The following is a 14,970-nucleotide window of genomic DNA, read 5'->3' as shown; positions in this document are numbered from 1 at the left end:
AAAAACTTGTCATTTTTCAATTACTGGGCTCTTGATTCACTTTAACATCTAACTGTCAGTTAGAAATGACTGTTGGATATTTTCTCTGTACAAAAGATAGTTCTGTAAAAGGGACTAAATAGATACTAGAAATTATCCCAGGCTGTGCAAAGTTACATTGTTTTTGATGTCAAAACAATGTAACTACATAACATATTCTTTCCAGATTCTTTCCTAAGGATTAAAAAACTCAAACATTATTTGTGCTACCCAACATTGCTAAACACAAAATACTGTTTTGCTGGTAAAAAGTCATGTATAAAGGTTCACTTCATATTCGTTTGCCAGAATGCAAAACTATAGGTTGGATATTAGGCAAAAGATTTTTATGGAAAGAGTGATAAAGTTCTGGAATGGTCTGCCCAGGGAAGTGGTGAAGTCACCATCCCTGGATGTGTTTAAAAAAAGACTGGATGTGGCACTCGGTGCCATGGTTTAGTTGAGGTGTAAGGGCATGGGTTGGACTCGATGATCTCTAAACCCTCTTGCTAATCCATATTTGACCGATTTGATTTCTTCTACTGCTGGCACCACAGACTGGGCAAGAATTTTTTTTTATTTCCTCATGCTAAATTAATTAATAATTCTGCTGTAAGTGTATTTTAAAGAATAAGACTGTTAAAATGTGAAGTTTAAAAAAATGTGATATATATCTTTAATCTCCTTAGCAACATCTTTAATGGTTAAATGTGATATGCCATTGTTTGGTATTTAGTATCCTGGTAACATAACTAGCACAAGAAGGCATACAAAACAAATACCCTTCCTGAGTGTTCACAGCCTAATACCAGGAGGAATTAGAGAAGAACTGCCCAGACATCCAGTTAGAAGATAAGCTGTGCCCTTTTTTTCCTTATTTGGACTATGAATGAATAAAACTTCTCATTATATAGTTTTATATTACCTGAACTGTGCAGTTTCAAGTATTTTGACTAGCAGCTTCCTAACAAATAGATTTATTGAATTTTTGAGCAGCAGAAAGACTTTGGTTCATGCCACTGGAGAATTCCATGGTCTGTATTGAGTTTGATCTGAAACTTGAAAGTTGTTCTCTTCCTTGATTAAGACCTGCCTTGTTTAGTTGAGTAGCCAGTCCTCCTGGCCTGTCAGGAGGCCAGGAGCGAGTGAGGAGGTGCCAATACTGAAGCTTTTAATGAGGCACGTGTTAGTCTCATTAATAATTTGTTGCTGTATATTAAATTGACTTACTTGAAACATTAACAGCTTTTATTAAAAATGGTGAAGAAAAAAACAAAGATTTTTTGGGTGGGTTTTATTTTGTTCTTCAGTTATTTGACTGCTCCTAGCTTCAGGTCCTTCTGATGAGCCATAAAAACTCATCAGAAGGACCTGAACTTTTGATTTAATTAGTCTAAAGAATTTGTGGAAAAGACAAAATGTGAGAGGCAAGACCAGCCAGAATCATCACTATCATGTCAGAGTCACAAATTAATATCAGGATCTGTTTTGCTTGAATAAACTCTGTTGCTGATGCCATCATTGTGTGTGTTGTAAGCAGTGTGAGTACAGCATCATGCAACTCAGAGAAGAAGTGGGAGCTATTGTTGGGATCGAGAGGGAATGCAGATGTCATCTATTTTGGAGCATTGCATAGGCTGTGTTCTAGGCAGATAAGGCCATGCCATTGTTTGACTTGTCCCAGCTGAATATTTGGCCACTGGTCCAATGTCCCAAAGTCATGGCAGATCCAGACTGAATTTTTTTTTCCCCCAGAGCTTAAATAGCTGAGGTGAGATGTACAGAGAATACAAACTCCATTTCACTTACTGTGCCTGAAAAGGAGGGCAATTTTCCTTGGAGATGAATGGGTTGGCTTTAAACACTCTGGGAATTTTGTAGGAGCTTTGCAGTCTAGAAGGCTCCCTTAGTCACTACACAACTGTCTGCTGTGGAATAGCTCATTTCCAGCTCATCCTGGTTTTATATGTGCTGAGAAGTTTGTGTGCAGTTTGAGTGTTGCTTTATATCCACAGCAGTAGAAAGTTTTGTAGTTTCCGGCTCAATGCTGGTTTGTGCTATCCAGAGCACCATCTAGCAGTGCAAAGTAGCCAGGGAAGTGTGGATTATCCAGGTTAGCTACTGCATAGGATGACTGAAATGGTTTTGTACTAGCCAAACACCTCAGTGAGTTTGGCTCTTCAACTTGAGTCAATGTGTAAAAAATGTCCATTAAAAAAAGTCAAGTTTCTATGAAAAAGATAACATGTTTCCTGTGTTGTAATAGCTTTAGAAAACTTATTGTTCTAGTTTGGTTTTGATCACTGAACCTTGAACATTCCTTTCTTTTACATCACACGGTGGTGATGGTGTGTATCAGTGGGGTTTTGGTTCTTTTGACCCCAGTTCTACCTCAGGGAGATGTAAATATTTGTTCTCAATTTTCCTGGGCACATTGATTAACAAACAGGCCATTGTAACAAACTGGCAAGGCTATGGCTCATTGCATGAGCTGATAAATTTGGAATGTGACACTGTGTTGAAATATTTAAAGCTTTGAAAGGTTAGTTATAAAGTGACATGAGTAATGACTGAGATGTTCATAGCACCCAGGACTACATTGGTAGCAATAAGAAAGGCCAGCTTTTAAGCCTGCACAAATCAAAGGAGCACAGAGCATCTGGTTCAGACACATTACATTTTTTGACTCTTGCTTTGTTGCTGTCCAGTGTGGCTTTGTAAATACATGTTATCCTGCAAATCATGCAGCTGTTTAATTGCCCCCTTTGATGGGGGGACATTTCTGGTTAGGAAAGCAAATAAATCAGTTAGTGATACCATTTCTTAGCTATGAGTAACTGGTGTATGTATTCATGGCAGCACTGTGAAAGTGCTGCCAGATGCCTGTATTTAGCATATGTCTAATTATTTAATGACCACTGAAAGGAAAAGTGAAGATAAGAACAGCACATTTCTATTTGAACCAATCCTCAAGTGCATAAAAATCACCTTTTTAGAAACTGAGTATGTAGACTGGTGTGTTCAGAGGCCTGTTAAAATACTAATTTATTAACTGCATCCTTTTCTTATATACAAGGGTTGACTCTGTGAAGTGTCATGTGTCTCTTGCAAGTCCCAAGTAGCCAAGAGGAGATTGGGTAGTTTTCAGAGTCTGTCCCACTTTCCAGTCTACATTTTTATAGTATGTGTCGAGAGGTATAGTGCAGCATTCATAGAAGCAAAAACTCTATGTGTGGGGATCAGCAAATAAGTTCACACCAACCAAAACAAATAAACTTAATTTTGATACATCTTCATGTTAGAGATTAATGTTTATTATCTTTTACTGGTTAGCATGTGTCTGAAGCAAGAGGTGAAAACCATTAATTTTTATCTGTATACTTCAAACCAATGTGTGCCTTGCTCAGAGTCCTTACATGAATAGCCATTCTCAATGATGATTTCCATTTAATGCCGTATGTGTAACATTCTTTGCCAATGTCACACTTCTTGGAGTTAGAAAGACTGCATAAGCAAACCCATTCCTAGTGTTCTAAAAAGGAACACTAGGAATGGGTTTAGTTATTTAATGAGTTTGACTCTGCATCTTTTGTCATTGTGTATAAAAATGCCTGTAAAAAAATGTAATGTATCTATGAAACAGATCTTTCCTGTGCTGTAATGGCTTTAGAAAACTTACTCTTGTAATTTGTTTTCATGTAGTGAGCTGAACATAAACATAAAATAATTTTTAAAATTAAAACTGTGTTAAAGTGTGTATATATTTATGCATACACACATATTATATTCAAATGTACTTTTGGATATACACAGGCTAATTCAAAATGGTTTTCCTATAAAAATATGGCAGTATACCTGAGGTAATGGTTTGGCTGCTGATCATTTAGCTTTTTTTTGGTTTTTTTCCAACAGTCAACACTGGAAGATGTAAGTACCAAAAGTGGATTGTGCAATGTGTTGTATGTGTTTCTTAAGTGTTGTGTTTGTATTTGTTAAATTTTGTAAATATTTAGAAAATAGCTATGTTTAGCATAAAAGTGAAAAATATATAGGATGTTGTTTAAACCAAACAGCTGTGAGGGCATGGATTTTATTACCTGGCTTCAGTTGGATGCTGATGGGCTGTGTGTTTGTATTTACAAAAGGCTGTTAGGAGACACTCAGAGCTAATCACACGTTCAACCCCAGGGTGTTATGATCGAAGAGGAAAGCTGGATTCCCAAGAGACTTTGTAAAAAGTGTTCTGAGATTCAAGTGTTTACAGAGTTCTCCAACACTGCACAGTGATTCCCATTCCCAGAGCCTAACCTGCGCTGAGTTTAGTTGTTTTGTTTTCCCCAGACTTTACATGGTGCTTTGCAAAGTCATTTCACAGATGGTAACTCCTCTCTTAAGTAAGGAAAATCCATTCTGCTGTAAGAGGCTTTGTGGGAAATATCTTTTGTTTAAAGAACAGAAAACTAAAAATTTTAGTGGTTTTGAGTGTCTGTGATCCCATGGTGTATTTCCAACTGTGTAACTCTTGTTGCCTTGCAAATTGTCATTGGATTGATTGCTTCCAGCTTACATAAAGTTTTCTCTGAGTTCCTCCTTCCTCCCCTGGACACTTTGTGCTGCTGTGTGTTGTCGTGTAATACCTCAGATAAGTATCTCATCACAAATTATGAATTGTTGGCAATGTTTGTCAGTAGGAAATGGAAGCTGCCCTTAAATGAGTCTTTTCAAACAAACTGAAAATGTACAAAATTTAAAGATAAAATCATAATGGGGTCAGACCACTGATTAATGTAAATCTGCTTGCAGTTGCTGACGTAAATAGGAAAGTGCTGATGTACATCATCAGAGAATGTGGCTGGTGAAATGAAAAGAAAATAAAGGGGTTAGGGGGCTAGTGATGCTGGTCTCTTAATGCAACCACAAACTTTCACCCAGGACCACTTTGTTGTTAATATGTAACTCTGCAGTGCCAGAGGGGTCAGGATATTCCAGACACTGCAACAATGTGGTGCCTCCTACGAACATAATAGGAGCAGAACTATGTATTCTTTAATTAACCCCTGGACCAGTTCTTCCACTGGCATGGTTTCGTGGAACTCCATATACCTCAAAGGAAATAAATTGATTTACTGTGGCTGGGCACTTGGTCTTTTATTAATGTATACTTCTGTGTTTTGAAGTTAGGTGCTGTGCTTTTCATAACCATAAATAGTTTAACATTGATCAGACAGAAGTTACCGTAACCTCTACAAACAGAACAGTCAGATTAATGAAAAGAAACTTGTATAGTATAGGAACTAGTGGTTTTTTTCTTACCTTTTTTTTTCCTTTTTAAATCACAGTGTAGTGTGATCTTTATAAAATATGACTTCAGAGCATACATCCTTGCACTAATTTTTGTAGTTTCACTTTATCAAATGTATTATTGCACTAACATATTATCTTCATTTTTTTTTTTTTTGTTTTTAATACAGAAGGTACATTGATTTAAACAGGCTTAGGTAAACAGTGCAAGTTTATATTTTGTTCCAGTTTAGGCCATGGTTAGGTAGAACAGACAAATATTTAGTCTTGGCCCAAGCTGGTCCCATGTTATAATCCCCTGCAGTTTGTTTGTTTAATAACAAGCCTAAACTTGTAAGGGGCAGAAGGCTGCCAGAAATACTAATGATCTTCAGAGAGCAACTCAAAATACAAACTTCCAAGTTGATGCTTCAGTACCTACCAGGGGCAGAAATTCAATCCTTCAAATAATAAACGAGCTCGTAACATCTGCCAGGTTATTGTGTTCTCCAGGGTCTGGTGACTGTGCTATGTGCAATCACTTGATGCCTTCTGAGGAGCCTACACCAAAATTAATGGTTTCATCAGCCTGCAGGAGCAACCAAGTAATAGGACACCCCTAGGGCTATCCTAAAGGGCTTCTTTATGCTTAGTGAATGCTTTCTAACTGTTCCAGTGAAGTGTGGAGCATTGGAACCTGAGTGTTGCAGACTGCATCAGAGAACTTAATTTGATGGACTGTGTGGAGAGACTGTGGGAGAGCTTAAGTAGCCTAAGTGAGCATCAGGAATGGATGTGAAATCAACTTTTAGACAAAGTGATTTATAATTTTACTATTTATGTATTGGATATTTTATAGGGAATTATCCTGGCAACTTACCAGCTACAAAGAAAGGTGTAAGGGCATCCAAGGTTTAGTAACACCCATTTTGTGTTTGGAGCCTTAACATTAGGATCTGATGCTATGGAAATAAATCAGTATTGTCTTAGCCTCCAGTAGCATAACCTTTAGAAAGTTACTTTTTTCCCCCTGAAAAAAGCTGAAACTCATTATTAGATAGCTTACGCTGAGAAAACAACCCTTTAATGGCTGACAGCAGCAATAGAAATGTTTTCAGATGTTGCAGTTTAAGGTTTATTTTAATTTTTTTCCAGTAAATTTTCATTTCAAACTTTGGTGACATAAATGACCAGCTATGCTCTGAAGAATATTCTTCTAATGTTTCTGCAAGCATGGTTGAGCTCCTAAGTTACTTTGCACTTCTCAAGAAATGTTTTTGCCTCCCCTAATGAGGTATATGATAGCAACCTCTTACTCTCTTTCCAAGCCTGTAGTAGTAGGTGTGAATCTTTCACCTGATTCAGATCACACTGGAATTGACAGCAAGACTGTGAACTGCAATTACCTTAAGCATTAGTGCATGTACAGTCTAGTACAAAATTTCTCTTTGAATGAGGCCAAAACAAACATGCATCTACAAAATAGGTCTGAGTAAATGCAAATGGCTTGTGAATTTCTTGCTTAAAGGGAAGGTCCCCAGCCATGCCAGGAGTCTGCTTCCTAGTCTGGTCTGCAAGCAATGCTGGCACAATGCAGTAGTAGCATCTTCCTTGCTGTCTCTCCTCTTGTAGATGTCTCTGGCCAAAATAACCCTTTGCACTGACTTTCAAATCACCACGCCCTTCTGGGTCTGGTTGCTTCTGTTTAGTCTTTTTAGTCTGTGGAGCTCTGCAAAGGTTGATTCGGCCTTTCTCCATCCATAACCACTGTGGGCTTTTATGTCCTCTGAGTCTCTCAAAACACAAATGTTTGAGAGGGCTACACAGCTCACAAGGGCCTTTGAAAAACACAACAAGCTGAAGTGAGTTGAATTCAGAATAATTATGCTTCTTTTTCAGCAGACATTGAAAACAGATTTTGTTCAACAGATTTACCTGTTGCTGTATTTTACTGGAAATCCTTGTACACTAAGGAGTGCAATTATTGCTTTTGTTTTGTTGGTTCCTTTTCTCCTAAGTTTGCTATCTCACCTCCAGAATTTACGTGCTTGGTGCAGAATTTGCTGTGTGACATTCTTTGACCCATGTGGGAAGTCAGATTTCATTATTTTAATTATAATTTTTAGCCCATTGGGAGTATCTACTAGGTTGAGCAACTTTCTTTTCAGCGTATGCCCAAGAAAGAACTGGAAAGCATTCTAGTCATTACTAAATGAGTTTGTGTGAAAATCCAAGCAAAGACTAAAAGCCCCAGAGTTCAGACCATTTCCCACAAATTAAATGAGAACCACTGGTTAAGTTAGCACAGAGTGTGATAAAACTGCAACATACTGTGTCATTAAACTACTTTACATGGTGACTGGAAAATTGCCAGTTTAAATAAACTTTGTACATCTATTTGAAAGCATGTCTCTCTGCATATCAGCTATTTAATCCTTTAAACTTCTATGGTATTTTTTTTAGAAATGTAGTGAACTTGTAAATTCATGTACTATAACTTTTGAATGCTTGTTTGGATTTAGCACCTTATTTTGATTTGCTAATGATGAATTAAAAAGAAATCTTCCTGATTTTTGAAAGGCTTTATCCTTTTCTTTTTCTTAACTTTCTGTTCAGAATAACAACATTAATGTAGATCTCAATGCAGTGTCCATTCAAAAGAGTATAGGGCATAATTCTGGGAATTAAGTAGCCTGTGTATTATTCTGAAGGCTAAAACCTGCAGTTCACCTCACTTTTGAGTCATTGCTCTAAAATGAGCAAAGTATTCAGGAATCTTTATAAATTACTGACGGATTTGGATTAAAGGCCTATACAAGACCAAAAGTAGTTATTATAACAGCAGAGGGATCTAGCAATGTCATTTATTGCTAAAAAGAGGAGATAGTTAAATTGCCTGCACCATGGTTACAAGCAATAAAGACTAAGACAGCAAGAACAGCATTTGGGAGTATTTCTTTGGGTCTGTGGAAAACCAGAGATGTCCATACAATTCTGTCACCTCAGTGCCAACCATGTGTTGTGCCATGGTGCACTGTGGTGTGGTGTGCTGTGCTGTGGTTGTTACTGGGCACACACATAAACCTGCAGCAGTCATTATGTGTGCTATGTGGAAGGTGAAGCTGGAATGGAATAAAATGCATTCTTTATAGACATGCTGTCCCACTTGCTGATGGTGGTCAGGGTAAACTTTTTCTGACTATGAGGACTGTGTAACTTCTAATTCTTCTTTTGTTCTTGCAGGTCAAGCCAGTTACTCACAGTAGGATCACTGTGTCAGCACGGTTTCGAAAGCCTCTCCAGGAGCCCTGCACTATTTTGTAAGTAGAATTTTCACTTAGTGGATTGCCATTTCAGGGGTGGTGGTGCTACTGTGTTCACTTCAGGTGAGCTTTGTTTAAAATGCTCCTCCAAGTTATTTTACTTTGCTTTATTTCAGCCTAATTGCTAATGGAGACCTTATTAGCCCTGCAGTGCGCCTCCTCATTCCCAGGAAAACACTGAATCACTGGGACCATATTCTAGAAATGGCAACAGGAAAAGTTACTCTCAGAAGTGGAGCTGTTCACAGGTATAAGGAAGCCAAATACTTGCAAGATACATTTTATATGCCTAGATATGTTTCTGAAACTCCATAGGTAGATATAATGAGTCATTCCTATTTTATAGGAAGTTTCACTCTAAGAAAATTAAAATACAGAAGGCAACAAAGTGGAAATACGTTGACTTTAAGTAACCTTCACATTTCATTTCTACTGCTATTTAACAAAGGAATAACTGCTATTTGCTTGAACTGATATTTTAAAATTAATATTTATTAGTTTATTTAATTAGCAGGCCAGTAATAATACAATAATATTGCAACACATTTAGTACTAATAAATAAGTTATGTGTCATAATGAAATAAATGAGCATGGTAAAGTTGGTGAAGATGTTTGGAATGTGGGGTACATGATGTGTGTTACTTTTTAATTTTGATAGTTCTTTAAATTCACTGGGGCAAACAATTTCAAGGAGAATATTATAGATTCTCTGGGGTTTGTATACCTGGGGCAAGATTAGGATGTGCTTCATATTCAGCCCTCAGCCTCTTAATAAAAGCCAAGGCCAAAGTTGTTGTTGGGGTTTGCCAGTTCCAGTATCTCAGCTGGTCTGAGTTGATGAGGTATCCAAGGAATAGGAGGTGACCTCTTGGATAGGTAGGTTTCAGTCCCGTAAGGCTTTTACAATGTAAAATAAGTTACCTAAAATGGCATTTGGTAGTTTTTGTTAGTTTTAGAGCAAAATGATCAATATGATATCTGTGAGAAACACTGCAGTTTAAGTGTGCTCTCAAGGTGTGCAAGCAAATTACAAACGTTCCAGTGTGGCCCCATGCAGAGCACATTACAGAAATCTCTTCATCAGGTGGGAAAGGACCTTTTGTGGAAAATCATTCTTCACAGCCTATGCAATGTCTGAGGCTAAGCTTGCAAAATCTTTCTCAAAACAGTGCAGATAAGGTAGTCTTTTAGTTCTTCTGCTTGTTTTCCCGTTTGACAAGGGTGAGAGAAGGTTAAGGTAATGCTGTTGAATATTAGCTCTCATCAAGCTTTTTCCCTCAGCCCTGAACTTCTTTGCTCCTATTAACTGGCTGCTTATGACTCTCACTTGCAGTAAAGTAAACCTGCATGTGTTGAAGCTTTCTGGGTCTGTTTCTCCGCTAGTGAAATTCAGAAGTGAACAAAGCGAGAAAAAACATTTACAACATACCAATCCTTTCTGCTCTCAGGTTGTTTAGCCATTTAAAAATATTTCATATTTTATTTTCATTACTTGGTGTCTCTCTGCTGAAACTGAATGTTATACATGAAAGCATTCAATATATAACTAAGATTCCTTTTGAGAAATTCTCTTCAGTGCTCATCTTTAATCCTTCAAAAATAAGATAATGTACATGACATTTTAAATTATTTAATGTTCTCCCCTTGCTGGTTTTCTTTTAACTCAGTTTTCATTTTCTTTTCTTTAAAATATTAGAAATACATATTAAATCCATTAGTAAAGTGATCCTAGTTCTCTAGTAAGTTGCACATTACTTGCTGGGGTTTACTGAAACTATGTTAGCATTAGGGGAGATCTGGTAAGACCACTGATGCTGGAAAGATGTAATTTCTCATTAAAGAAGCTTAAGTGGACTTACAAGAACCTGCTTTATATGCAGGGCAGCTTTTTCTTTCCTATGTTATTAAAAGACTTGAAAAGCTACCAAGTCTCACAGTTTCACATGGGGCTTTTTAAAAAAGAAATTATTGATCATCCTGATCAGAATAGAGATGCAAGCATGAAATATGAGAGGGGAGATGATGGGAAAGCAGCTTTTCTGCTTGTCAGATTGTTGATGGGGGGGGGGGGGGTGTGCAGCAATCTGATGGGCAGGTACTGGGTGCATCAGCAGCTGGGAATTTGGGGATATTGTCCCAGAAATTGTATCATTGCTGCCTTTCTCAGCCTGTATGCTTGCTTCCTTTTGGCTGTCACTTTTTACCTTGGATTCAGGATGGAAAGTGGAAGTCCACTGACATCTCACAAGGCAAACTTAGGTCATCCTCAGAAGTAGTGACCATTTTTGTTACATAATACAAGCCAGAGAGAGCCCGGCTGGTTTGTGAATGGTTGTGGCAAAGTGGGTGGGTGAAAATTGTGGCTTCAAAATTCCAAAATTGTAAAAAAGTAGCTTCAGAAATTTGTGTCACAAAACTTGCGTGTGCTTGTTAAGTCCATTTAGTTAGTTATTTGTTTGAAGATCCATTTTTAAAAAAATACATTTTTGATTTTGCTTTCATCTTCAGAGACTGATTATGTTTGATTTTGCTATTGTGATTATAATTTTCAGGGTGAGGAATGCAATTAAAGATTGCCAAGTAATCTGTAACATTTTTGAGTTATATTAAACAAACAACTTGTGCACTTTAAATGTAACATTAAAACACAAGCAAAATGAAAGATCAGGAACAAAAAAACCCCATTATTTTGTATGTACCCCTCTATATCTGCAGCCCCATACAAATATATAAGCAATTCTTAAGCTGTGGTACACTGATTTGCTGGTTTTTCCCCTGAGTTCCCAAAGTGAAGTGCAATCTAGCAGAACACAGTGAAATTAATTCAGAAATAGGCTTCCTGCTGATTTTCTGATAGCTTGTTTTATTTTCATTGTTTGTGTGTAACTGATGTTGACTCAGTGGTAGTGAAACATAAATTGCTCTTTGAATTGCTGGCATGCCTGTAGAATGTTTGTGCTATGAAATAAATATGAGTAACACAAACGAGGTGCTCCAGAGTTAGCATACCTCTTCTCAAGGAAGCAGCAATGTGATCTAGATTTAAAATAGCTGCAATTTCACCTTCCAAAATTTTCAGTGTTTGCACTTGGAAATGTGTTCCCATGTGGCAGGAGACACACAAAAAATTAGGGTAATTTTATGAAGGTAATACAAGAAAGACATGGACATGCAGGAACAAGTGCAGCAAAGGGCCACAGAGAGGAAGAGCTTGAAGATACTTATAGTGTGAGGAGAGATGAGACTCTGCAGCCTGAGGAAGAGAAGGCTCACGGGGATCTTTTAAATGTGTGTATATACCTGGTAGGAATGAGTGTAAAAGACAGAGCCAGGCTTTTCTCAGTGGTGCACAGTGATAGGACAAGAGACAACGGGCACAAACTGAGAGAAGGAAATTTCACTTGAACAGAAGAAAAAGAACTTACAGTAATGGTCATCATATATTGGAACACGTTTCCTAGAGAGGCACTGGAGTCTCCATCCTTGCAGATGTTCAAAACTTACCTAGAGACAGTTCTGAACAACCTACTCTAGTTGCTCTTGCTCTGCAAGGCCTGACTGGACTGGGTGGTCCCCAGACATCTCGTTCAACCTCAGATATTCTGTGATCCCTGGTTCAGTAAAGTGCATGATTTTCTTCTGCATTTATTCAAGGTTATGCCACCGCATGTATCAATTTTAAAAGTTCTTTCTCTTTTAAATTGAAAATTTTTGCACATAAGTCAAGGGTGTATTCAAGGTAGCCTCCTGATATTTTTCCCCAAATGTTCATAGTATGGTTGTGTGTATTTTTTACATCTTCTTGCATTGTGTTGAAATTTATGACTATAAATTCGTACATTGTATAGCTCTAGTATAGCTAGAAGGCTTCTAGAAGGGCAGTTAAGATAGTCATTCAACATTCCTGCAGTTAAGACTTTAATGAAAGTTGTTATTGCTGACTTTTAAATTAAATATAAATATTGTTGAGTTTTGAACCATGCTTTGTAGGAAAGAGCTAATTTATTATTGAATGTTCCTCCTTACCCACTGTTTTGACCGTGCTAAAATAAAATCACAAATTTGACAAAGAAATAAATTCCCCCCAGCAGTCCCTGATGCATTTCTTTCTTCTCAAAAAGAAGTCATTATGGTAAAAATCCACCTGGTGTAATAGACATAGTCATTATTGATATGTGCCCAGGATACATGGCTTCTTGTTTTAATATGGTGCTGTATTTCCTGTTGTTCCTGTCAGGTTCCAACCTTCTGATCTACACAATGTAACAATATAAATGCAATGTTATTGTCATGGTCTGTGTTAGGTGGACAGGACTTTCAGTCATGTTCTTCCCGGGTTACTGCATAGTTCCCTGAACACACATAGAGGGTGGAACTTGGTAGGAGAGGGGGCAGGAACTCATACAATAGATTCCTTCCAAAATAACAGGGCAAAGGTATTGAAGACCTTAGAAATATAAAGAAATTAGTTTTATATAAGCTGTGATTTAAGTAGTTATTTTGCTGTTTTCCTTGGTGGTTTGTTTGTTCTGTTTTTTTTTTTTTTTTTTTTTTTTTTTGGTTTTGGTTTTTTTCCTTGGTTGGGTTTTTTTTTAAAAAATGTGTTGCTGATCATTATATGGTGTTTCCTGTACTTTATTGGGTTTCATATCTGGAAACTCAACATATATTTAGTGAGTTTAGATTAACATAGCTTTCAGTGCTCTTAATGCAGCTAACTGAATGTTAAGGTTTATTATAATAAGCATTTTCATATTTTTCAGACTCTACACTGTAGATGGAAAACTTGTTCAGAATGGGTCAGACTTGGAGAATGGGCAAATTTATGTTGCAGTGGGTAGAGAAAAGTTTAAGAAACTGCCATATGGTGATCTGCTGTCCAAAGCTACAATGAGAAAGCCACAGGGGTAAGTTCTGAAAGTGTGTGATACACTCCTGTGTGTTTGTGTGCGTCAATAGCAAAGTAAAAAATTATTATTCCAAGAATGATGCATGAGTTAGTATGGATGCAAAACTTCACTGTCAGCTTCTGAGAAAGCTGAGATAAAAATAACAAAAGCAGAAATGGAAATTCAGGAGACCAGTTCATCTCATAAGCATTCCCTTGATCATGTATCACAAAATTAGCACCCGAGAAAAATTAATACAAGTCAAAGGAATCCTATTTTTTTTCCTTGGGATACAAATGTGTACAACTGAATCAGCAGTTTAGGTCTACTCTTGATTAGTAATGTTTTATGAAATATATACTCCCTTAAGATTGTTTTATGTTTGGGTCTATTTTTTGTAGGCTAGAACAATCACATAATAGAGTGCTAAACTGGGTGTGTGTAAGGAGAGACTTGTGCTTTTTGTACCTTTGGAAAACGTGAGAATTTGGAACCATTTCATTGAAATAAGAGGAAAGAAATGAAAATTGTAAGGAGAATTCACATAGTAATGCACTGGATACTGCTCCGCAAGGTTTTGGTATATAAAGTATGCATTGTGGGGTAATGCACTTGTTGAATAAGTTAATGATCATGCATTTAAACATAGTCTAGTAAACAGAACAAGTGATGCTTAGTGAATACACACAGTGAAAAAAGCAATTATCTCTGTTGCCATAGCCATCTTGGTGTTATCTGCTTTGATTATAGATACATAGTGTCTGTGCCAGGGACAGGTCACACAATTCTAATATATGGCTTATTCCTGCAGTTCCAAAACCTCTGTACTACCTCCAGTTGTGGGATCTCGAAAGTCTAAAGGCAGCGTAAGTATCAAATTTCTAATTCAGCTAAAATCTGGCAGATGGAAAATCCCTGCCCTTTGGGTCTTAATTAAATATGAAGAGAAAAAAAATCACAGCCACGTAGTGGCATGCTTATTAAAGCCTGATGAATCTGTAGCTATTTGCAGTGTCAATTAGACAGAAGAAATCTGAGAAAATATTGTTGTGATTAGGGCTGCTTTGTTTTTGATAAAAGCCTCCATAGCAAAGATTAGCTGCTGGGTTGAGGTCTTTCCTATAAACCTGATCATTTGGGTATTTATTTGTTTATTAATTCGTTCATTCAAATTATATACCTTAAGGAAAAACACAGAACCTTTCACAAAGGTTGCAATTTGATATGTTTTATTCTAGGTAACCACTACAGACAGAGCTTGATCCTTCACTTCTTTGTATCCTGTTTAGCTGTTTATATGTGTACAAAATAAGTCATCCAACCATTAAGGTTGGAAAAGACCCCCAAGGTCATCGAGTTCAATCTCTGACCTATCACCACCATGTCGAGTAAACCATAGCACTAAGTGCCACATCCAGTTGTTTCCTAAATACTTTCAGGAATGGTGACTCCACCACTT

At 37.2% G+C, this 14,970-nt stretch overlaps 1 protein-coding gene across 1 annotated transcript in view; it reads left to right on the top strand.

The window, feature by feature from the left end:
- DCDC2 (doublecortin domain containing 2) overlaps positions 1 to 14,970 on the top strand; it is a 59,930-nt gene that overhangs the window by 8,580 nt on the left and 36,380 nt on the right. The window contains exons 3-7 of the mRNA XM_054285270.1: positions 3,931 to 3,945; positions 8,542 to 8,618; positions 8,738 to 8,869; positions 13,386 to 13,529; positions 14,323 to 14,377. Coding sequence (XP_054141245.1) covers positions 3,931 to 3,945; positions 8,542 to 8,618; positions 8,738 to 8,869; positions 13,386 to 13,529; positions 14,323 to 14,377 — 423 coding nt within the window. The remainder of the gene's footprint in view (positions 1 to 3,930; positions 3,946 to 8,541; positions 8,619 to 8,737; positions 8,870 to 13,385; positions 13,530 to 14,322; positions 14,378 to 14,970) is intronic.

The sequence above is a fragment of the Melozone crissalis genome, unplaced genomic scaffold, assembly GCF_028551555.1.
Source record: "Melozone crissalis strain CALT ecotype California unplaced genomic scaffold, PUWL_Pcris_2 ptg000042l_1, whole genome shotgun sequence".
Lineage (NCBI taxonomy): Eukaryota > Metazoa > Chordata > Aves > Passeriformes > Passerellidae > Melozone > Melozone crissalis.
Note: the sequence above shows the minus strand (reverse complement) of the source record. Positions and strands in the feature narration are given on the sequence as shown.